Here is a 25,047-nt window from a genome sequence, read left to right as displayed (position 1 = left end):
TGCCACCTTCCAGCCCTCTGTTAACAAATCATCCTGTGAGATGCTTACAGCAATAGGACACAGCATAAGTATTTAAATATGAAAGAGCAGTGCCACACTGTTTATTCTCAGTGAGGAGTACTGACTGTATCTCTGAATAAACAGACAACAGCCTTTTATGAGAGATTTTTGTTGTATTTTATTTGGCAGCTGTTTGTCTTAATACGAATTCTTCAATAGTATTTATTGTATTTTGTGCTTGTAGGGGGGAGAGCCAAAGCAGAATCTGAGCAGTTTTACTTGCTTTACTCATGAACAATAAGAAAATATTGCTGTATTAATTACTTCTGTGCTTTATTGGCAAAAATAAAGAGATCCTATAATATGAAATTGCTAATATAAGAAAGGCTTTGATTTTCTCATTAGCACAGGATATTTTGCATCTGTTCTGGTTCACAAGTGCATTGTCGGCACTTAAATAATAATAATGACTCAGTAATGAATAAGAATAACAACAAATAAGCATGTGAGTATGCAGGCAGTCAGGCACCCTCCGGTGTTTATCAGTAGGTTGGTTTTGAAGGTCTTGCAAAATGAGCTGTTCCCATATGCCCATTCAGATTTTCTTAGATCATTGCACAGCCCGGAGATTCATTTCACTGCTGACATGGTTGGGTTATATACAAGCACTTTTTTCATTCTATGTCAGTGGTAAAGTGCTAAAGTTGAAATGGGAAATATTTCTTCCACTTAAAGACATTTGTCTCCAGTTTTTCCTATGTTCTTTTTTTTCCTTTTTTTTCTTTCTTGTGAATAGAGTCTTAAGTATCTCATTGTTTTGAAAATACCAGAGCACTGGATTGTTCTGCCAGTCTTTCAAGTATGTTCTTAAAAATGTAGCCTGGAAACACCTTCACTACAGTTCAACTCAGCTTGTATTAAATTGTCCTTTCTTCTGTAGCTACTCTTACAAAAGCAGTGTGTGTTAAACTAATGTTAGAGGTCTGTCTTGAACATAGGAAAGCCTAAGAATCTAAAATTAAGGTTCAAATTCTGATTTGACTCTTGGTTTATAGCACTATGTCACCTCTTATAAAGTTGCCTCCCTGCCTGTAGACTATGCCACACAGTGCAGTTTATGGATTTCATTTTTTCCCACGTCTTATCTAATGTCAAATAGTTAACAATTATGATAAGGGAAGGATAGCACAATGCTCCCTTTATTGTTAAAGCAGTGACTAATTTTGTCAAAGTATATTAACTTATAGCCTTATTCTCAAAATAATTTGGACTAATGGTATGGCTTCGTGGTTCTCAGTTTGAGAAAATGAAAATGCTTCGTTCAAGTTGGGGGGGGGACCACAGCAATTATGTTGTGAGTTACTATTTTCTTAAAACTACTTGGCATTGTAAATTATACCCTTATGACCCTACAGCTCAAGCGAGTCACAAAAAAGTGTGTATGTATATAAACAATGATCTGGAATTTGACAATTCTAGTAAAAATTCTTAAAGTTCTGGGCATCTTCTGTTTGAAGGGTCTAAACTGTAGGTGGCATTTAATGCCATTAAAGGACTACCTTAAAGCAAATTATTAAAGAGTGGCCCTATCGATTGCTCCAAGTCATACTAGCCTTAAGAAGTCTACATTGTGCTATAGTACACTTCAACAATATCTTTGAAGCAAAGGAAAGCAAAAGGTGATTTTTTTTTTTTTATTGATTGAAATTATTTTTGGTCCAACAGCCCTTAACTGTAATGACACAAACCTTACAACAAATAAAACAGGAGGGGAGGGGGGAGGGGAGAGGGGGAGAGAAACAAAACAAAAAACAGCCTTCCCCTCCAACTAAAACAAGGTAAGCCAAAAGAAATTGGTAAAACAAGTAGTTTAATAGCACATTACCTGTAAAGTACTCAAAATGATCTGTGAATGGAACCTACCCTAAGTCTGCTTCTTGTCACAGTAATTTGGCTTAAGAGCAAAGTGGGTCTCCTTGGCAGTACAAGAGCAAGTAGATCACTAGGTAAGATCAGATAGAGATAGGAGTCTCTGGTGGTAACAACTTTACTACAACAAAGCTCTTCTTTGACACCATTTCTGCTGCTGTTACTGCTGTTAATAAGTGTGCTAATTATCATGAACCTGATAAGGCTTATATTAATTGACTGAACTAAATGTAAATTCTGGTTAGAGAATTTTAGTAGACTTGACAGGTGCTGGTTTACTTAGCTGCTGTGTTCAGAGTGACAGCTTGCTTCAAAACAAAATAAATATCTACATTTTTAACCCTTGAGTTTTGGAGAGTCTTAAAATGTTCAAATTTTACTCCTAAAATAGAAGAGCTTAAGGTTTTCAGACTATCTTGTGCCTTTCTTGACTGTCCTGTGGTGCTTTATGCAAGGGCAATTAGCTGTTAGTTTTCCTACTGCAGTAAAATCCCTGTGTAGCCATTTGTCACATACTTGCATGGCACAGAGTAGGGTGGCCTGTCTTAGTCTCCGGACACTATTATAGTAGCAAATGTTGGATAATAAATAGCAACAGCAACCAATGTGATGGCTGTAGGGTAGATGTGGGGTGCCAGTTAGAGGGTACCCTGACTTGGGCTTTTGGACAGATCATCTCTCTCTACCTCACTCTAAATGTTTGCAAAATGGATATCATAGTTTATACTTGTCTTCAGAGGTGGTTTAGGGCCTTGGAGTTGTGAAGATACATGAAGGTCTTTCAAATATCTTTCATATGTCCAAGCAAAACAGTATCAGTATTAAAGCATTCTGCATTGACCTGGGAGGAGGGAGATTCCTGTTTAAATACTCAGTATTGTAAGTATAGACATGTAAATGGACATGGAAGAAGCAAACATGATACCTCTTAGTGATAAATGTCCCAGACACTCTTTGGAAATGCTGGAATATTTATAGTATATTTTATGTATTCCATAATTGGATATTGCCATTAGTGAACACGACCTCTTAATTTTAATTATCAGGAAAACTGTCACACAATAACACACTGCAAGAGCAATCAGCTTTTGTCATTTCTCAGCTACATTTTATTACTTTTTAGGATGTTTTAATTCTTTCCCCCCCCTTCTCCCTTCACTAAACACAATGCTCATGTGTAAGGCAAACAACTCTGGAAACTGGTGTCCTTTGCCTGTCAAGAGGCCTTGGCTGAACAAGATTCTTCCTCTGGGTTCAGGTCTGGCTGCTTCCAGGAGACTGGAGTATTTCAGTCTTCATTATTCCTGTACTTGATGCCCACTGTCATCCTAATCATGCCTCTAGAGACCTGACTTTTGTATTCATTTTTGCTAGATCATATTCCCCTCCCAAAACGAGTCCCAAAGCAGTCTCCCACCAACCCAGCAAATGCCCAGCATATCCTGAGGCTTGTGCAGTGCTTTTAAGACTCTGTAATCTCGCTGTGAATGGGGCTGGAGTGGTACCTCAGAGTTAGTTTTGATGCACATGGGATAAAAATAGCTGTATGTTTTCTGCCCCATGCATGCCACCTGTTCTAGTGAAAAGAGGAAGCCATAACTGCTTATAATTGTCATGAAACTACCTGCATTTTACTGAGACATACATGTGCAAATAACACCCTATTTTAAAATATATAAGGTAATAAATTGACTGTTGAGAAATCGGGGCAGCTGGACTTCTTTGCAGGATGAGGGTAGTTTTTTCCTCTGGATGCCCCCTTTTCTATTAATGCAGGGTAATTATCACATGTTACACTTTAATTTGGATTTCAAGATCATCACATGCTTTTACTACATGCAGTGCTTTATTGAAGCTGTCCTGCATTATGTCTACAAAGGTTAAAAAAAAGGGAGGTGATTGGAATTAAAATTACTTTAGAATTACTTCCTGCCTGAGAAACATGCTGCAGAGCCTTTTTTTTTAAAGTTTTTAGTTTTGTATTCACTAATTTACTGTTTGTTCTAGAGCAGCAGTGAGTGGGAGTTAAACTTTAAGTGCACATTTGGCTCTTTAAAAAGACATTTAGTGTACAATTACTGCTGTTTACCATCTTATAATTGTTGTGTGTTTAGGCTTAGTCAGGCTTAGGAAAGATGGGTATCTGTAATCTTTGAGGGCTACAACTCCCTGTCCTAGTTTTTACAAAAGAGAAAGTAATTATAGATATTGAGATAGATACAGAGATAACACAAGACTTTGTGCTGTGATGTTTTAGTGATTAGTGTAAAATAAACACACAGACAAAGAGAGAGGTTGTGGTGGAAAAATGCTGTATGTGGCTGCAGTTTCAGTCAATGATATCCAGTGTGATGCTCAAATGGGATCTGGGAGTCAGGACTGCTTGTCGTGGAGTCCCCAGATTGGCTGCTCTGTTCTTACACAGGTGCACAGTTTGCAAAACGCCAGGTTTCAGTAAAGGGCTGTATTTGTAGTAACAACTGCACGTTACACCACATCAAAGTAAAACTAACAACTGCAGTCATGCCTCGGTTGACAGCCTGATGAACAGGGGTGTCAGCACGTCCAGTGACAGGGGAGAAATAGCTCTATCAGCCTGTTTTGGTCAACATCTTTGTTAGACAGGAAATAGTAGAACGATGGCTGAGTATGTGTCTCGGAAGACCCAGATCTGCATCAGAATCTCACCAGGGCTTGGCTTCAAGTGCAGTTCATGGGAGCTGCCAAGGTTAGGAAGCTGCAGGTTTCCCAGTTTGAGGTCCATCACAGGAAAAGAACAACTGCATTTTCCAGCCTGCCCTGTAGCTTATTGCTCAACATAACCGTTTTCAGTAATGCATGCACAAAGTACTGGAGAAATATGGATGAATCCAGGTGTAAAATACGTAGACACTCGTGTTTCTGTTTTACAGGTACTGATATGTGGTCTCTGTGCCTTGGCAAAGGGTACTCTGCTAACATTTATTGTCTGGATTTTCTTCACAAGGAAATATGTCTGTGAGAAATGGGCTGAGATGGGTATTCGATGCCTTCAATGAAAGTGTAAATTAAGTTGCATGGATTGATTTTTGCTTTGAACTTGGGTGGAAAAAACAGTTGCATGAAAACAAAATTTGGCAACTGTGTAACTGAAAATGCCATAGTACTTGAAAGGCATGAGAGTTAAAGAGCATCATTAGCTAGAAAAGTATCATCTTCCTTTAATTCAGTTTTGCGACCCACTGTAATTGGAGTACATAGCTCTACTGTTTTTCTTTAAACAGGAGAATATTACTGGATTTCAGGGCAGTCATCTGAAATTTTTCACTTCCAAATATAATGAATGCTTTCAGCTTTATTTGTAGGAAATGTTTTTGAATTACAGATGCTCTAGAGAAACAAATCTGTTTGAGGGCTATTTTGTAGCTGAAGGCCTTTGAGAAAATGTTCCTATCATTCAGCAGAGATCTGAAGCTCTGAGTAGGTATTGTGACTGTCATATTACCTTTCAAATTTAGATGCAAAGGACAGCTAATCCTTCCCTCCTTGGTAGGAGTCATATGCTGCTTTTTAACTTTCTTCACCATGTTTTATTTTTAATGTAATTTTAATGAAAAGTGGATCTGGCATTATAAAGTGTGTTGTTTGTTGCTTTTCTTCTGATGTCAGAGTGATAGGAGTTCCAGCTTTTATTTGGAATAATATTATATATATTCTGCACTTAAACTTTGATCTTGTGTTTAGTCCTTCAGGTTGAAATCCATGACACTTTCTTTGGGCTTTATCTGTAGCCTTTTAAAATCAACTGGTACTTTTTTAACAGGCTGTAATAGTCTCTGTATTGAGACCACAGAGCTTGAGTACTTGGGTGTTACAAAGGTGGAATACTGGGAGGAAGGTGGTGAAGATCAAATCCACCCTCCCATTTAAAGGGTGGAGATAAAGCCTGATATAGTACCCCACCTCTCCTTGATAAGGCTGCTCTGGCTGTGTTAATGCTGTTCCTCCTTGCCGTGTTGAACTTCACCCACTGACATTAAATCCTCTCTTATAAGTGATTGGTGTACAAGCCTACTCTGTGATTTCCAGGCGTGTCAAGGGATTTAGCTGTACAAGCTTTTCCTTGTATTTGAAATGCAACTTTTTGATAGTAATAGGAAACATGGATCAAAATGTGTGATTCATCCTTCTTTGTACCCAGAAAATCCTGTAACAATGGCCAAGCTAATTAATATAGGTAATTAATTTGTTCATACTGCTAACTAGTAGGGGAAAAAAACCGAACCTCCCATAAACCAGAAAGCCTAAAGCTTATCTGCTTTACAAAAAAAAAAGGCTCCTTGTTTGTTTTTTTTTAAGACTCAACTCTTATATGGGAAAGTACATTTTTCCATGAAGTACAAAATTTCAGCAATTTTATGTCAGTAGTGCTGGAAAATTTTTTAATTTAGAAAAGGATCATTTTTGCCAGTGGAGGAGGAAAATTACTTTGCTTTAAGAAATAAATCTGAGCATCTCTTAATAAACACTCGCATTACTGTGGTTTTTATCTGTATGTGCTTTCATAAAAGGTTCTTTTTAGTGCAATGCACATTTGGTTAAATCCTGCAATACCTTAATGCCTTTCATGCTAGTGCATCCCAAGGCACTTTACAATCTGTAAAGTTAACATTAGAAATGCAGCACATAAAATTCCCTAAGACAATCCTTTTTAAAATGCTGAATAAAACATCTTAACTGTTAAGTTTGGATTAAATGGCCCAGCAGTTGGTGCATTTTTTCTTTCTGTGGAAAATATGTTTGAAACAAATGACTGAAATGAATAAAGGCTCTGTAAATAATATGACTTCAAATGATATTCATGAAGGCCAAAATCTGCCATTCTGCAGGAGGAAGTCTAGACATGTACAAAGTTCAGCTCTGTTAATTAAGAGGGAGCAATACGCTGCAGTGAGTCAGAGCAATTTTATAATTCAAATGCTTCTAAAAGGGACTCTTGTCAACCTCAAAATCGTATTTGTTTTGTATTCACTGGGTAGGGAGACTTGCTGGCTGAGGAGATACATGTCTCTCATAGGTTTGAATGCAGTCCAGCCTGGTAGTGACCAAAAGCTGTTGCCATTCGATATCTGTTTGTTAGGCTATGCAAAATAATTGTAGTCTCCAAACAGTTCCCAGTGTCAATGTCAAAAAAAAACCCCAAACACCCCCCCATGCTTGGCACTAATTATTGCCCTCGCTGGCAGCCCAGGCGAGCAGGCCAAGGGTTGGCTGCTGCTTCCCCTCTCGGTGCTTGCAGTGGTCCTGCTGAGAGTGTGTGTGTCTGGTTTGTGGTTAAACGGTGTATGCTCTGTTTTCTGCAGGGCTGCCAGCTTGATATCTTCTATAAGTACTGATTTTTATCATTATGAAAACAAGATGCTTCATGGTTTTCTCACTCCACCTTTAGGTCTGCTGCAAGCTGATTTTTTTATATTGATGCAGTTGTTTGTTTAAAAAAAACCAACAACAACAAAAAACCCAAACAAAACCCCCAAAAACCAAGAAACCAGCAGAATAAAACAAAAGGTGTGGCAGGTATAAATTTATTGTGCAGAGATGAGATGAGGCCAGAAAGAATCAGTGCTTTTCAATTTTTTTTTTTTCCAAATTAAAATAAGTAAAATGTATGCTGAAAAATAAAAACCAAGAATAACAGCCAGCTGATAGCAGTGGAATACATAAGAGAGAAAAAAACCCTAGGATTATGCAGCCTCAGAAAGAGCCAACAGATGTTCAGGGCGGGTTAGAAAAACAACATGATCAACGGTATGAAAGCTGCGACAGATCTAAACAAAACCCCAAAATAGATGCAATTCTAGAATAAGCCTGAAAAAGAGAAATCATTATAGGTTTTCCTCAGCACAGCCGCTGGTCTCTGATAAAACAAGATTGAAACTTCTCAAAAAGGAAATTTATACTGACGTGGATTTGCAACTTCATTGCAAGAGACTTGTCCCACACCTCTGCCAGCGGGTAAATTGGGAACAGGCTCGAAATGAGCAGCCTGTTCCTCTGACAGGAGAGGTGCCTGCAGTAAGAGCTAATTGCTGGCCCTGTAGCAGAATGGCACTTTTGTAGGAATTGGGAACATGAGTGCTGTATCACTTAAAACAGAGTTGAGGGGTTTTTTTGAGTTTACTGGGTAACCTGAGGTGGAAGGATATCCACACAGACAGTGCAGTCATGTGCAGAAAGCTGCATTCCCATGCAGGGAAGGAGGTCTGGAGCATGGATGTAACCAAACCTGCATGTGGCAGCATTAGAGGTGCTGGGGTCCATTGCTGTGCATCACAGCCATGCTCTGGGGCTCAGATGTGTGTTACTGCCTGACTTACTCATCCTCCTCCCCCAGCATTCAACTGGCTTGTTGGGGCACACCTGAGGGCAGCCCATTTCAGGGGCAGGGTTTGGGCTGAAGATCCATAGCAGCTTTCCCTCAGATGCTGGGGAGATGGGAAGGAGTCTGTGTGCTGTATTTAATGGTCCGAGTCCCTTTTTGCTTTCAAATGGTTTCTTACTTTAAGGGCCACTTAGTGGGCCAAGATGCTCATGTCCCTGGAGGAGTAAGGCCAGGGACACCTCACTGTGCCTCCCATAAGAAGGGAACCTGTTGCCTAAAATAGAAGAAAAGAACTTTCCAGACTATATTATATAGATAAAATAGAGAGCAGGTCCTTTAATGAAAGCATTTCAGGTGCAGTAAAATACAGAAGTTTACACTACAGTATGAAGTTTTTACAAATTTGTAACACTACTTAATTATCAGATCTGGTGGATATACCCAACCTGAAAATTGTCTGCCCCTGTGGCTGTTCTCAGGTCTGCCCCTTTGAGCTTCTCCAAGGGTTTTGGGCCTTCTATTTTGCTTTGACTACAATATATCTTCCAGGTGCAGGTGTCCCAAACAAGTCGCCCCTGGTTTTTCCTTGAAAAGGACATTAAACAGAATTTCAAGAATGTGGCACAAACCATGAGAAGGTTTAGCAACTGTTAACTACTATTCTAAAGTGTTAGAAACTACACAGCTATATTAAAATCTACAAATATATAAAAAATCTTAAGGCATCATCAGGAGTCCACTGGGAAGCCAAATGTGGGGTGGAGACTGAGCACCTTTTTTTAGGAAACCTGTGTTTCTGGGATGTTGTCTGCTGTCTACCCCAAGGTGAGCCCACAGCTGCTGGAGCCATCCCAGGCTTTGTGCCTGTGACTGTAAAGCACCATTTTGAAAAGGCAAGTGTGTATGTAGCTGCTTAAGTTACTCTCAATTTTAATAAGATAGAATATTTATCTTTTTTGTCGTAACACTGGAGAAGCACCAGAACAAAATACCTTGACTTGGTGTTGTGGGAAGGGTGTGATGCCCAGGCAGGTGCCCCAGTGTGGCCAGTCCCTGTGGCACAGGCACCGTGTTGGGTGAGGTGTGTACCTCCCACTGCCTGGGCCCACACAGACCTTCCCTGGGCGCCAGAAAAAGTTCTCAGAATCCTAATTGTCTAATCAACATTAATTTGTATAAATTATGCAAATGAAGTAGCAATTGTGCACTGCTGTGGTTCTGGTGGATCTCAGGCTGTACTTAACAACTTCACATTGGATTGATACGTGTTTTATTCCCGACAGGAAGTGGTCTTGCTGTAGACTACTTGGATAGCACTTGGGTGTAGGTGACACTGGTTGGCTGTGTTAAGGTTTATGTAATAATATATTCTTCAGTGGAGAAATCCAGAAGGCCAGTGAGCTTAACTCACTGACACACGTGGTCTGAACTGAGTGCTTGGGCCATTTTGCTCCTAGGGGGAGTGCTTGTGGAAACATGAAAACGATCATGTACTTTATTAAAAATTGGTAATTTATTGTCTTATGCTTGGGAAACTGTGACATTAGCATTGAATGGTGCAGAGGTGGGGCAGGTGGTTGCCCTTGTCCTTTGGTTTTCAGCATGGCCTCACTTTGCAGACCAGTGCCACAGTCTGCTCTCCTTGGCTGTCACCTGGTGACATCCAGCCTCTTTCTGCGGTGGCACGTGGAGCACAGCTGAGCTCGGGGCATATGTTTCCAAAAGAAATCCAGCTCTAGCTTTTCAGACAGAAAGGTTAAAGACTTTGACACGAGATAATTACAAAAGGAAAATGAATCTTTTCTTGGATCAAAAATTATTGTGTAAAAGAGTGTGTAAATTACGGCGTGCAAGTTAAGTAATGGCTTTTATACTGAAATCTGGAATTATTGTGATGAAGGAGATGGTGTCAAACTGTGGTAATTTATGTCATTTTAGTTTCTCAGATCTGCAATGAATTTAGGAAATTTAAATTTATGGCAAGTGAGTCTTAGTAAGAATTTCTCTGCAAGAATGAGGATACTTTATGGAACTTCCATTAGGTCATATTCACACTGTTATTCTAGCTAGGACTTCCAGTTAGAAAGTTCCCATGTAGGATTTGTTCCACTGGCTTTTGGAAGTGAATTTTTCAAACTTTAAATGTTACTACCATTTTCTCATTTAACTTGCATCACTGCTCTTCAGTGTTTGAACAGGAATGTGGTGATGAGCATAATGCAGTATTTTGCTAACGAACCATAAAACCTTTCAAGCACTGTTTACCTTTTTTCTTTTTTTTTTTTTTAATGTGTGAAAGGTTTGAGATTTGGTTTCTTTCTTTTCAAACAATGTATAACTAGGGTGTTGTTTTTTTTTTTTTAATTGCACTACACTGCTGAGAGCTCAATTCAAAGTTTCTCTGGAAGAAAAATTGAAGTTCTTGAAGTTGTATTTTTGGGATATTAAGTCAGATTAACTACAAGGACTCCATTTTATCCTCAATGGAGGATGGTTATAAATTGTTCATAAGCATAATTCACCTATGAGCCACAGTACTTCATACAGAAAAGTATTGTTGGTGCTGCAGAGCACATAGTCTGCCTTGTGGTAAATCAAAACCTGGAGTGCAGAGTCCTTCCATGTGTGTTTAAAGAAAGAAACGAGCAGGCTATATATCTGCTGTATCTAAACTGTGCTCTTTTGTAAACAGAATGGCTATTTTTGACCCTCGAGCAGGATGTTCCTGGCGAGGGGATGCTGCAGATGGATCCCTGCGTGCACACGGACGCTCCCGCTCGGGGAAGGGGCTGCTCCTGTCGCTCATTTAACTGGCAATTCTTTTGTGGTGTCAGTATCATTTCCTAACAAAATTGACTAAAGGAATTGTTTCAAACACAATAGATGTTTTGAACTGGCCTAATTACTTACTCAACAGCCAATAACTTTGGGAATTGTTTTCTGTGTGAATTCTAGATACAAATTGGGATATCTTTCCATTTGTTTAAAAAAGATTAAGCCAATAGGAGGAAAAAAAGATCTTTACGCATTTTCACTGAGCAGTGAAGTTTGAATATACAGCTTGCAATTGAAACTCTTTTTTTCCCAAAGCCTTTGAGGGCTGTTTCTCAGTGTAGTGTAAACAATTTATTGTTAAAGTCCTAGAATATTTGCATTTTAATTAAAGACAATTTTAATTAAATACAAAACTTTAATCAGAAAAGCAGAGTTTAGGCAGATAGTGTACTTGCATGCTAAGCAAGCTTACTCTGAGGGGACCTCTATTCTGTGTAAAACTGGTTTTTGCGGTAGTTTAAGCAGGAAAGTTGTAAATGCATCTTCCTTGCCTAACTTACGTACAAATTGTGATCTCCCTCCTGCATCTTTTAACCACAGTAAATATTCTTCCTACAGGCAATTAAATGAAAAGAGAGGGTGATACTGAAATCTTAAAGGGGCAGTGGGCAGGAAAAAAGTTCACCTGAAACTCCTAAAGATGCCTATAAAAATATTAAAATTACTGTTGCATATTTTAATTTTTTGTTTCAATGTGTTCAAAGTTTTGTTTTTCTTTAAAAGAAACACCGAGGCAATACTGTGAGCATTTAATATCAAATAATATGTGTGACATTTGAGTTGCCTGTGCTAAGCTATAATGCTGATTTTATAACTGTATCTTTATTTATGACCCATTGGTTTTACCCTGTTTGTGGATGAAATTCTCTGTGCCTGATGACAGAACTGATTAGAGCCCTACTATGTATTGTAGAAAGTTGTGATCTACCATGATGTAGTGAAGTAAATTCCGAGGTCTAACAGACAAATGTATCTTTCTCCTTTCATTCTAATGGGAATTTGCTTAGACCAAGGCTGCATACCTGGACAATGGGAATAAGTCCTCACTGAGCTATGACCCAGTCTTGTGAGAAATACAGTGGCAGCTGACTCTGATAGGTTTTGATTTATGCTGATTGTATGAGTTGGTTTTTAAATGCCGGGTTTTAATATCCTAAGGTAGAGAAGAAGTAGGTAATCTGTATTCTTTCTATCTTTCCATTGGAATTCACTTAATTCTTTGTAAGAAACAACTTAGAACTAAAATGATAAATAGTCATAATATGAAAAGAAGGTATTTCATGTTTACCCATAGCTACATATTTTGAAAGCAGTACTTCTCATTAAAGTCTCATCATTGCCAAACTGCTCATAAGAAAAATGAGAATGCAGGTGTCACTCAAGATCCGTTTAAGACTGAGAATTCTGCTGTGATTTAGTATAATATTGGCATTGTGTTTTAATTCAAAATGAATATATAACATGCATACAGAAATATTTTCTCTCAGGCCTACAGTTACTTGTGGTAATGGCAAAACAGTTAATATATTACCTTTGCTAACAGGAAAAGTGGTGCATATAAATATTTTTAGTCAATAATGTATTTTTAAAAAGGTTTCTCAGTGGGATCAGATTTATGTTGTCAGAAAAATTTATTCTGCTGACAAGTGCAGATGCCCAGCACATCGTGTGTGCTGAGATTTACAGAGCAGTTTCTTCCTGCACGTCAGTTGGATGTGGTTCTGGCAGGGTTATGTAGAAACTGGGGAATCAGTCCAGGAATCCTTTTGTGCAAAATCCTGCCTTAGATTGGTATGATCCAATAAAGCCCTGCCTCTGCATGTCCGTAGCAGTTTCTGGTAGCGTTAGATACTCAGGTCAAGAAGGGGCAAAGCACTGGAGTCGGGATCTGTGGTATGGATCTGAGAACAGAATTTTGCCTGAAGCATTAGAGATTTTCCTTATATATTAAACAGGCCATTTTCCTCCCCCTGTTACTTGTGTGTTGCTGCCAGCTGCAGTTCAGCTGGGTAGAAGTTGGAGCTTGCTCCTTTGGTTTTCACAGATAAAAAGTAGAGAATAATAGTACTCATGCATTAGATTTTGCCAAGCGTGCATGTTTCAACCACTGTTGTTAAAGAGCCTGCATATTGTTTGTTGTACAAAATATGTATATAATGAGAAAAATATACTTGAACAGAGATTTCATGTTACATAGAGTAGCCAAACTGTATAATGAGTAAAAAAAGCACAGTGCTGCTTAAATCCAGTTTAATGATCACAAAATAATTGAAATTCAACTACTTTGAAAATTAAAAGCCTTTAAAGTATTTTAAAAAAAAAGACACAATTCTCATTTCTTTTTAAAATTAGTGTGTGAACTTGTTGCATCTGTCTTTTTATGTTTTGAGGGAGCTATAGGAAGTTACAATGATTTTTTTCCAAAAAAATTTAATTGGTTAAATGGAATCCCTTCTCCCAAGACAGAGGCAGCTAAAGCCAAGGAGGTTTTTAGCTACTTAATTAGCCCAGATTGTGAAATGATTTGGTAGAGGGGATATCGGAAAGAATTTGACACGTGTACTACTTTGAGATGACCCATCAGTTTTGTCAAATAAAGAGCTGGAATTTTGGGGTTTTGGGATGAATAGGTGTAAAGTAAGCAGATTTTTCCCCTTTTAATTTTATCCTTTCTGAGTAATTCTGGTTATCTAATCAGCATAAAATTTGCACTACAGTTAAATAGCACTGCATGATTATAGCCGATGATACACTTCTTTCTTAAAAGAAAAAGAATCTAATAACAGGATTCCGTATTGATTGTGCTGCTAATTCTGCCTCGTAGCACAGACTGGCAGAAGGCAGGTAGCTGAATTGTATTTAACGGTTTTATTGTGATGTGACTAAGATGGATGTGACATGGTCCTCTATTATTCGTTTGAGAGTGTGGACACTAATGAAGCCATTAGCTGAGCTAAGGCAAGTGAAGAAAATAGGGAAATTACCATTATTCTGAAGCCATTAAGTTGTAATCTGCCACTTTCTCTCCTTACTCAAAAAGGCATCTTCTTTTTAAGGCCTCCCTGACTGTCCTTTAAAGATTCATTAATTCATTAACTTTCCAAAGGAGATGGAGGAAACACAATTGAAATTTTAATCAGCTCAGTGTGTCATATTATTAACATTTTGAGTGTATCTGTATTCACTGTTGCACCACATCAGGTTAAGGTTAAATAAACTACATTACAGCAAATAATGTTCTGTTTCATACTGTAAAACATAAAATGGTGAAGGCAGAAATTGGTTTCATGGTTAAATTAAATTACGATACAGAGCTCATATTATAAATATTGTTATTCAAATGTATGTTCTTTGGAGGAAATGCAGTACTATCTCCATGTTATTAACATTTATATTTTAAAAAATATCCAGAATTAGTCTGCTGTGTGTGAAAGGCCATAGAAAGAACTAAAAAACTTTTTTTATAAATGTCTGCTTTTACTGTATACACACTTATGATCAATGCTTTTATTTCATCTTTTATAAAGTGACTTATTTTAATGTCTCTCTCCTAATGGGTCATTCAGACATGTACAATTACAACTGCAAATTTTTCTTTTCCTTATTGCTACTTTCATTTAGATATTGTGGAGTGCTATTTTTATCTATCCCTACTTTCTTATTAACAAAAAAAAAAAATCCTTTTGCCTTAGTGGCACTGAAGCCTCCTGGAATGCAGTGAGCAGCTTCTGGCCTGTGCTTTTGCAACTGATGGAGATACAGCTCGAAATCGATGAGTTGCCCTTTCTTAAAAATTAAAGCCCCCCAGATACAGAGTGAGGGTGAGCCCAAATCTGTATGGGACTACTCTATTTGATTCCAGGTAACAATAACTTTTTTGGAGGGGGAAAAGAGTTTGTTTCAATTTGGGCTTTCTAACAGTTTCATTAATGCCTTAATTAAAAAAAAAGCCAGGAGTACAGAGACTTTCTGGAAGGTGCGTGTTTTAAGGGCTTGTTTGAAACCCTTTGCAGGGAATGGGGCTCCAGAGGTGTAGGGACCATAAACAGGGGTGCTAAGAAGCCTGCAGGCTGGAGGTGAGATGAGCCATGAGCACCAAGGGAGGATAATGGAAGCCTGAATGTGCTATTGCTTTTGTGAACTTGGAAGTTGCTTTCCAGGTTTATCTGATTTCTTCTTCTCCTTTCTGTAAGTTTATGTTTGGAAACACTTTCTATTTGTTTCTGAACTATTTTGCCCTTGTGCTCTATCACAGAACTTTTAAGTAGTGATATAACAAGGCCTCCAAGCTTGATGTTAGTATTTATGCTAGGCAGGCAAGCCTGGTATAAATCTGAGGTGTTTTTCTTTTCTTTTCCCCTTTTTTTTTCTCCCTAGCTGTGATAGTGTCAGTTTGATATATCACCTTTCATGTTGTGTTTGTACTTGAGGTCAGGAAACTTCTGAGTTGTGCGTATCATCAGCATTGTAAATACAAAGTAGCCTTTGGCACCTTAGTGTGGTGCCTTGCAGTGGATTTGTCAAAGCAAAACAAAATCCCCTCTTTTGTTTTCCCCTGGAGTCAATCACACTCAGGATGAAGCAGTTAGTGACACCAAGGATAGCGCTGAAGCATTACAGGCTAACCTGCTTATCAGAAGTGCTGGCATCAGTATTTTCTAGTGTCACTGGCCAGCTTTACTGGTCCATTGAGAACTTCTGCTTTCAGCAGGACTGGAAAAACTCACTAAAACTTCTTTGCGGATTTTTGAGCTTCCAAAATGTACCGACCTAAACAAACCTATTCCACTGTGTCAGTGCTGGCAGTCTCTGGGGGCAGGACCTTTCCCCTTTTGCCTACGAACAAACCCTTTGATCGGAGACGTGGATCGGTGGTTGTGCCCTGCAGCCCTGTCCTGCTCCAGGGACGTGGGGAGCCTTGTGCCAGCCCCATGCCCTTCCCTGCCCCTGAGCTCTGGGGACATTCTGCACATTTATCTAGAATATGCTGTCCATGAACAGGTCCTGAGTGTTGCCGAAGAGGGTTCTTGGCTTTAGAGATCTCATGTATAGCTGTGCATAATTGTGTCTATACACCTTTATAGTTGTTGGTATTATGTGCTGTATGATAATACAGGAGATAAATATATGCACTGTGTATACATATGTATGGTATATGGCATGTATATAATCATGTGTGTACAGTTTATTTGTATCTTCAGATGCTTCTTTGCAGTGTCTCACAGGACGAGGGAGTTGCAGCTGCTTTCTCCACACAATTGGAAAATGGGCTGGTGAGCTGTGGTTTTCCATGGCTCAGTACAGCCATGGCACAGTAATTTAGCAGCAACTGGTTGTCTCTGTCTTGGATTTCAAAATGCCCTCTCCTATGCCTGAGTGTATATATAACTCTGTAACGTGAAGTAATGTAAATAGACCTATTCAGGAACAAAGCTTTTGCAATTGTGCAGGAAAAGTTTGGTTTTACTCCTTTCTCTGATAGGTCAGCTCATTAATTTTGTTGCAGCTGCAGTGGCATAGGAAATGTGGCTCAGGTGTTCCCATATTGCTGTTGCACGTCAGATACAGGCTGGCTTTTGTGAGTAGTTTCCATATTATAGGATTAGATTTTCATTGTGTTCTGAAAAGAAAAAGGAATTAAAAATCAAACAGAGAGAATTTAGCTGCGTGCCTCTGAAGAAGAATGTAAATCATGTATTGTTGTTTTGATGATAAGTAGCTGTTCATTACACATCGGCAGGTTAAGAAAACTGCTCTTGACTTGGAAGGGGGGTTTCCAGATCCATCTGCTGACAAGTAAGGTTTGGGACCCAGTCACATAAGCTGTGATGAGCTTTCCTTGAACAGAGCTTTCTTCCATCTCCATTTGCTGGCTGGAGATTTACATAATGCATTTGAGTACAGCGAAACGTCCAGATATCCTGGCCAACAAACAAAACATGCACTGTACTTAATACTGGTAAAAATTTCTCATAAATGGTCTGTGATTATTCCAGTCACAAATAACTTAGGAAGGCTTTGAGATAGACTTTGTCATATGGTTATGAGTTCTTTTGTAAACAAAGCAAATCCTCAGGAGTGAGTGTGAGTAATGGTTGATCCTGAAAAATGAGGAATATGACTGTGTTTTGAAGCTGGGTGAAAAACCCCACATGTTGTAATTTATTTATTTACTTTCATTACTCTGCACTTCTCCAAGCACTGAAACACAATCAGAACACAAGAACTTATTGCAGATCTGCAAAGTCCTGTCCAGTGGGGACTGCTCTCAGTTATTGCTATCAGCAGCAATAAATGTAATAAACATAAACCTCTCATGACAGCCTCATACGTTCCTCAGTCTGTGGCTTCCCTGGCAGCCAGAAAATAGATGAACTTTGCAGTGGGCCTAAGAAGAGGTTATCAGCAAACTCTGGGTCTGCAGACTTGAGGAAAACATCAGGTTTCAGTGTCCCATGTTTTTCATGGAAAATATTGTCATTGGGACCTTTGAAGTTTTTGGGGGGTTGTGGTCATAGTTATTGTTGTCTTCCATGTGAGGAATAGGACACTTTAGTGGCAAAATCCAAACTAGCAGAACTGTTAGGAGCTAAACCTACTGTCTAAATGCCTGTGTCAAAATTAGCCAGCCACCCATGCAGACTTGGAAGCACTAGTGGCACTACAAAAACAGGTAGCCCTAAGAGAGAAACACCAGAATCTGTTGAGGTAAAAACCGCAAAACACAGCTGAATCTGAAAAAAATCTGTTACAGCTTTCCTGAGTCTTTCCTAAAATCTTTAGGAAAATTCAGACCCTGCTTGTCTTCAGATGGTGTGTCCCTGGTGACCCCACCATTTCTGACTGTGCTTCGACATCCCTTGATAAAAAGGAGGCTCTGGGATTTGGTTTTGTTCCTCACTCCCTTAAGTGTGCCTAAGCAGGAATCTTAGTCCCCTGAGTGTATTGAAGTTATGAACTGTGCTCCTTGTGAGCTTGGTTTGAGATGGAAATGTATGTGAATAAACAATGTGTATGATTCAATTCTCCCTCTCGTGGTCAGATGGGGCCCTTCTCACAGCCGTCAAGTACAGACATATTAAATGTCTGTTTGTTTTATCTAACTTGCATCTTTTGGGAGACTCCCATGTTCATAGTACAAGCAGGATTTAGTGCAGAAGTTACTGATAGTTCTTGAAATACATATATTGACTTTTTGCCACTGTGAGTGGGCAGATTGGGGATTTGAACTGGACTGTGACATTTTGTGGAATTGTATTAACCTCACTTATACACACCTCCCCTAAGCGTTTCTAATTTGTCTCTGTTTAGATGTTAAAGTACTTCTGAACCGTAGCTCTGTTCATCATCCTCCTGGCGCTCCTCCTGACTCCAGTGGGTGATTCAGTGTGAGCTCTGTTGCTTTTCAAGGATGCTGCAGTGTCGTTGTCTTAGACAGGAACACTCTTTTAAAAGAGAAGGATTTGCGCCTCTGTTTTAAATCCCACTGTTTGGTGAGAAGAGTCCTTAGGATTTTATTCAATGATATTTAAGTCTCCCCAGAAGGAACAAAACCCTGTTTAAAAAAAAAGCACACAAGTGTGCAGGATTAAGCATTCTAAAGTCAATTCTTAATTATTGTTTATTTGATTTCAGGTATAAGAAAAAGGAAGAAAATTTTCAAATATATTCTTTACACAGGGTTTAACAGCTATCTTCTGTCAAAGTGGATGTTAGAATAATACTAAAATTCTATCATGAACAAAGCCACTGTACACCAATATGCCTTTTGTTCAGTTTTATCACTGAGGAGCAGCAGTTTTACTTTATTAGTTTTTCTGATTTATGTCACAAATATTTTCTGTTGCATGCATAATTTTTTACACTTGTTTTCATCCACTACCATGGGAAAATAATTGCAACTTTTTAGAACTTTTGTTAAATTCTGAAGCAGTGAGTTTAATTTCCTTTGTATTTTTAAGTAGTTGGTTTCCTCTAAGAATTGGCTAAAGATTTTCCTCACTCAGAGATTGTCCTGTAGCTAGTAAACATTGATTAGCTTTTGTTTGGCCCCTGTGGAGAGCACCTTATCTCTAAGACTGGGTTTTGTTACGATGAGAGTTGACAGAATTCAGATTTAGCCAGGTGAAGTCTGTCATGGTCAGTAAAATGTTAAAGAATCACAGTAATAAAATACGATACTAATCTTGTGATTTTTTTTAATTAAAAGCAGTTTTTAATGATGCAGAGATTTTGGAGAGTTCAAGTTTATTGAAGTAATTCATGCTAATTGTCTCATCTGCTTAGTATGTCATTTGTCTTCTGTGAATATCAATGCCTACATTCATTTAATCTAAAATAATTAATACCCGAACAATTAATAATGAGAGATATAATCAAAACTGAAAAGAACTTTAAAAGTTTTTAAAATATATTAATAATTTTAAAGACTGAATGTAAATAATGCATTACATCTCAAACTGTGTCATCAGAAAAATTACATGGACAACTAATGCAATCTTTTTGTTATGCATGTCAACATTATTACTGTTTTAGCCAATATATTGTGGCAGGTCAGGGATCAGAACTTATGTACAATAGTTCAGGCCTTGTGCAGGCTTAGTGAAAGGGGACTGACCATAGCTGAGCAGCCCAGACTGTTTCAGTGGAGTGGGTGGCTGCCTCGCTGATGTCAGCAGGGAGATAGGTGCCTTTGAAGAGTGATTCAGCAGCTCTCAGTGCTGACTAATCACTAGATTTAGCCACTAGCAAATGCAGGATCCACGGTGATGTCTGAGCTCCTGCCTTTTAGGGCTGGCATACGGCTCTGACTCAGGGGTTGTTTCTGCCCACTAATGATCTGGTGCCTACAGCCCTCTTCTGATGCGAGATATCTGAGCCCATCTTGTCTCCTTGAAACTAGCAAAACCCTCAGAAAATGCTTTTGCCTTCATAGCACTTCGTGGCTTTTCTGTAATAACTTGATGACAGAGAAAGCATGACTTTGGGGCTCTCAGTGCCCTGAGGAGCTGGAGTCTTCTGCCCTTGCCAGGGAGAGGGTGTCCTGGAGAAACCAGCCTCTATGCACCTGCCTGAAGATGAGCTACAACACAGCCGAAAATGCAGCAGTCACAGCACCAGAAGTAAGTCTGATCCTGTAGCTTTGTTGCCTGAGGAGGGTGGCTGGGTCTTTGGTCTGAAGTGTTGGTATGTTGTTTAGGTGGTAGAAATGGGACAAAATAGCTAGGATCCTTACTTCTAGTCTTGGCTGACAGATGCGAGCTGCTGTTGTAATGTGGGAGCGTATGCATTGCCTGTGACAGCAGGACCTGGGTCACCGTGGCTGGCACACCATGGTGGGTTGCTTTGTCTCCAGAGCACTAATTGCTTCCCAATGTCATTGGCTGCTTTTGGTTTTAGCAGATCTTTCATGCTGCTGAGGAAAGAATGTTAAGAATGTGAAGGTGGGTTAAGTAGTTGTGGAGGCAGTGGTTGAGGACCTGTCTCTGCCTCCCAAAACCTGCTGCGCTTATCAGTCCTCTGAGTCATTCTTGTTCTTGTGACCTGGTCATGTGAAAGGTTAACCAGGTGTGCCTAGTGATGGAATATTACCTGCCATGCAACTTACCTGCTTTGTCTCTTGGTGCTAATATCTTTCTTCATTCGTAGGGGACAGTACACCCTTGGTCATTTCTCTTCTAAATGCTTTAGGACATTGGCCTAGGATGCTCTTTCTCAGCGGCTTTCCGGCAGTCTCTTTCAGAGAACTTTGCCACTAAGGAAATTGGTGGACTCTGTGTGTGTGTGTGCGCGTGCGTGTGCTGTGAATTTTAAATTTAATTTTCATAACTACAGGTGTGCCTACAGGCTATAACAGAGCTGGCATCGTTTGGCCATTCCAGTTCTGTAGTAATGGCCTGATGTGCTACTGCTACCTGGCACAGAGGACATGGTTGCTCTGTTAGTTGTTACAGTGATAAGTTTTCTATGTGGTTGTCTGAGCCAGAAGTAGTTTGGATTTCCAAAGGTGGGAGTTAGATAGCTTGATAAGACAAAGGAGATAATGAACCCTGGATATTTGTGTAAGCACCTGTAAAACATCAGCCTTGATGCTGTCAATTGTAGGTGTGTTTGTTCATTAACTTTATATCTGACACATATATGATAAATGCTGTCCTGCCTTTTAGTCTTACCCCAGCCATGCACTTATTCTGTGTGCCTTGTGCTGCTACTGGCTTTAGGATGTCATAATGTGAATCAGCGGACTGGTCCTGCATATTCTCCCTTTTTTTTTTTTTTTTTAAATGAGGGTGGGAATGGGAGGGAGGGAAATTACTTTGCAACCAGATTAATTTCCTGGTCTATCTGCCAGTGCTGTTGCATGAATGCACTGCCAGCACAATGAGTGGAGCAAAATTAAAATGTTTCTGGACTGCCATCTTTAGATACAAAAGAATAAGTATGATTACTTTGTTAATATTACTTTGGGTTAATATTACTTAAATTTTGACACACTGTGGGTTAGGACTGTATGCCTGTAATCATTATTCACTCCTTAAAATGTAGTCATCAGGCATATTTTGTGGCTTCTCTGAATATGTATGTGCATGTATGTGTGTTTCAGTCTTCTTTGTTTGCTGGATGAAATATATATATGGGGGAAAATATCTTGACTTTGCAGCACAGTAGCCTTTGTATGAACAATTGCAATTCATCTGCTCGATGGTATAAATGTCTTTCAAATACATGTGCTTCTGAGAAAGGTTTACCTAATTCTCACTCTTGGAACTCTTTGCACAGGATGAAGATGCTGAACAACTCAGTGGTCTGTGCTGGCCAGTGGCCACGGCTTCTATCTTGTTATTGACTTTTACTGTGTATTTTTTCAGTTGCTGTATATAAATTTATTCAGCACTACACTGAAGAGTCTAAGAGTTTTCCAAAGTGATTTACATGAATTTACCTTACGAATTCCATGTTTAAAGTCACTACTACAGAAATCCTACTGTAGAATTCTGATTGATCTTTAATCAGTGACCTGCATATGATAAGTGAAGAATAAGTAATTCTGGTATATTTAATTGGTAAATATAATCATGTGTTTATGCTCAAAGTTCCTGAACCAGACAATTGCTTCAAATATAGTTTTTGTTCAAGTAAGATGAATATATTCTGAATGAGTGTCTATCCATTAAAAATTACTAGCTTCAGATAGATATTATAAAATACTTAAATTCCTTCTGTTCCCATATTTCCTTAGTTCCTTAAGACAGTATGACTTCAGTGAATATGAGACAAAGTAGGGAAAAAATCAGAAATTCACGTGAATAAATAGGTTTCCAAGCAGGATACATTTTTTTCTTCCCTCGTATTGTATATTTCAAAGTATTATTTCACAAAGAACTTACTAACTTGGTGCATGCAGTTATTGTTTTATATGCAAGATCCCACTTCTTTCCTCTATTTAAGCTTTCTACACAAAATTCATTCTATTTAAGTGTGCCTCTTCGTAAATACCAATAATGCTTTAATTTATGGGTGTTTGCGGTTGGGCTTTGTTTAAACGAGTTTCATCCAGAAGGAGTAAGAGCCTTGTATTCTTGCAGAAATGAATAAACCACATGAGGTGAATTTTCATACAACCATTTCAAACCTGGAGTTTTCAGGGTATAATTTAGTTATTGCATTGGTGGTTTATGACCATATAAAGTGGAGGTGTGTAGGTAGGAGGTTAGATAGATGTACTTGTAAATGGCTGGAAGCAAGGAGGCTGAGTATGGTCTCCAGCAGTGCATTTTTCAGCTCACAGTTTCACATCTCTATCCTAAGGCATTAGATGTTACTAATTCTCCAAAAGCCAAAGATTTGTTTTACAGAAGAAGATTCTGATTTGATTAAGATATTGCTTCAAGACCTAATGTTCCTTTAGCAAATCATGCCATGACTGGGAACGTACATGATTGGAAATAAACTGCATGTTATCTGAGAAACAGGGAAAGCGCCTCATGATTTGGAATGATCCTGCAGCAGCAGTGTTTAGTGTAATGACAGTACACTTAGATTAATTATAGTGCTGCTTGCAGGCGCCACTATATACTTCATGTTGTGTCAGCACTTCTGCTGTTAACCCTGTGTTGCAAAAGTTTATAATTGGACTCTAAAAGGCAAGTAAATCCTCTGGTTTGATTTCAGTCTTTGTGCTGCATGCGCTGCATCAACTTTTAGTTAGGGCCTGAGTTTTATTTTTTGTATCCTTAACTCTTCAAAGTATGTATCTAAAACAATAATCATATCTATGCAGTATTGTGAATGTTTTTTGCTCTGCCCACTTCTGATGGAAAATTTGATTTCAGTAAATGCCTATCCCATGTTGTGATCACTTCAGATGGTGTGAAATGGAGGACTGAGATATTTAACCTTGAAAGTTGAAAGGTGTAAGTATTAAGGCACCATTTTTCTACTCAGATAAGTTAAACTTAAACTTGGCTTAATGTAATGTGATTAGCTGCAATGGCTCTGAAGGATTGTTAAGGTCTGAACTGAGCCTTGAGCATGCCTTAAAAAGCTGTTTACACACCAAAAGGTTGAAAATACTCTAAAAAAACTATTACAATTAGGTAAACAGTACAGAGTAGTTTTTAAAATAAACATTGGAAATATAGGCATAGAAGTGGCAGTTAAATTAAGTAACTTTTTGACTAAGTCATCAGAATGTTCTTTATCCTTGTTTTACTGTTGATGACACAGTAATAAATACCAAGACAATAAACTTGCCTATACCTGGAACATCTCATCCTGCAAATACAGGAATCTTCACACAGTTTTCTAGCAGTTCTTAACCTCTTATCCTCTCTTATTTCTAATTTCCACTCTTAGATTGTATTTTACTTTTTTCTGAGTAGTGCTGGCAAGTGGCTCTTATCAAGAACAAATGATGCTGTAAATCAGGACCAAAATCAATGCTGCTGTGGGGTGGTAATAGCGGGATGCGGTTATGTGGGCCTGAGTGTTTTACCTGCCTCGGAAGCCAAGAGTGAGGTCCTGTGTAGTGTTCCAAACCTTGGCTTTCTAATTTACTGGCAAGTATATATATATACAGCTGTTCTGTCTCAGTCTTAGAGTGGAGATATCAATATTAAACTCCATTTTAATAAGAATTTTCTCATAATGCAAACAGTAAAAAGCAAGGGGACATTCATAGTCAAGTAGAATTGCTTAGGAATACAGAAAGCATTTAATTGCTCCACTGTTAATACTACTAGAGTAGGATTTAGGACTGGCAGGACTGGTTTAGATGCCTGGCAGCATATATTGACTCCTTTCTTGTCCTTTTGAGCATGTGTCCTCCATAGGTGCAAAGGATAGTGGGTGTTCATGTAATAATAGCACATGCTCTGTCAGTTGGAGGAAGGTTTATTTGCCCAAAGCAACAGGGTCCTTAACATCATGGCTGGCCATTTTCAGCTGTAGTTACTGCTCTTCCCTGTGATAGGTGGTAGTATAAACAAGGAATGATTTGTGCCGCTGGAATAAGGCCATGTGTGTTATGCCAAATATAAAATGAGAGGGCTGATACGAGTGCCTCTTGGACATGTCTTTCATTACCCTTTACGCTTCTCTTTCCTAATAGAATTTGGAGGAACCAAACACATGCTGTATGCAGGGTTTTATTGGAGTGCTTTGCCTCGGGCCCTTAACTCCTTTAGCTGGTCATTACCTGACCAGTAAAGACCTCTAAACGGGTCATTAATGCTTAAGTAATAAACTGTTTCACAAGACTGTCTAGTGCAGAACCTCTTCTATCATTTTTACAGTTACTGTTTTATAGATAAATCAATGACCAACAACTGGATATTCTTGTTTTGCTACATAATCTTGTAATAGTGGCCACTGCAAACAGGCAGAGGGTTCTGTTAACTGTGTCAGGAGAGCTGGAGATGGAC

At 38.8% G+C, this 25,047-nt stretch overlaps 1 protein-coding gene across 6 annotated transcripts in view; it reads left to right on the top strand.

The window, feature by feature from the left end:
* Window positions 1–25,047, top strand: part of AFF2 (ALF transcription elongation factor 2) — a 334,844-nt gene that overhangs the window by 13,990 nt on the left and 295,807 nt on the right. Inside the window, exon 1 of one of the 6 annotated variants that reach the window (XM_071569500.1) lies at window positions 20,169–20,247. The exons of the other annotated variants lie outside the window; for them this stretch is intronic. Coding sequence (XP_071425601.1) covers window positions 20,225–20,247 — 23 coding nt within the window. The 5' untranslated portion in view covers window positions 20,169–20,224. Of the gene's footprint in view, window positions 1–20,168; window positions 20,248–25,047 lie in introns of those variants that run through there. 6 annotated transcript variants of the gene reach the window in all.

This window comes from Pithys albifrons, chromosome 14 (genome assembly GCF_047495875.1).
Source record: "Pithys albifrons albifrons isolate INPA30051 chromosome 14, PitAlb_v1, whole genome shotgun sequence".
Taxonomy (NCBI): domain Eukaryota; kingdom Metazoa; phylum Chordata; class Aves; order Passeriformes; family Thamnophilidae; genus Pithys; species Pithys albifrons.
Note: the sequence above shows the minus strand (reverse complement) of the source record. Positions and strands in the feature narration are given on the sequence as shown.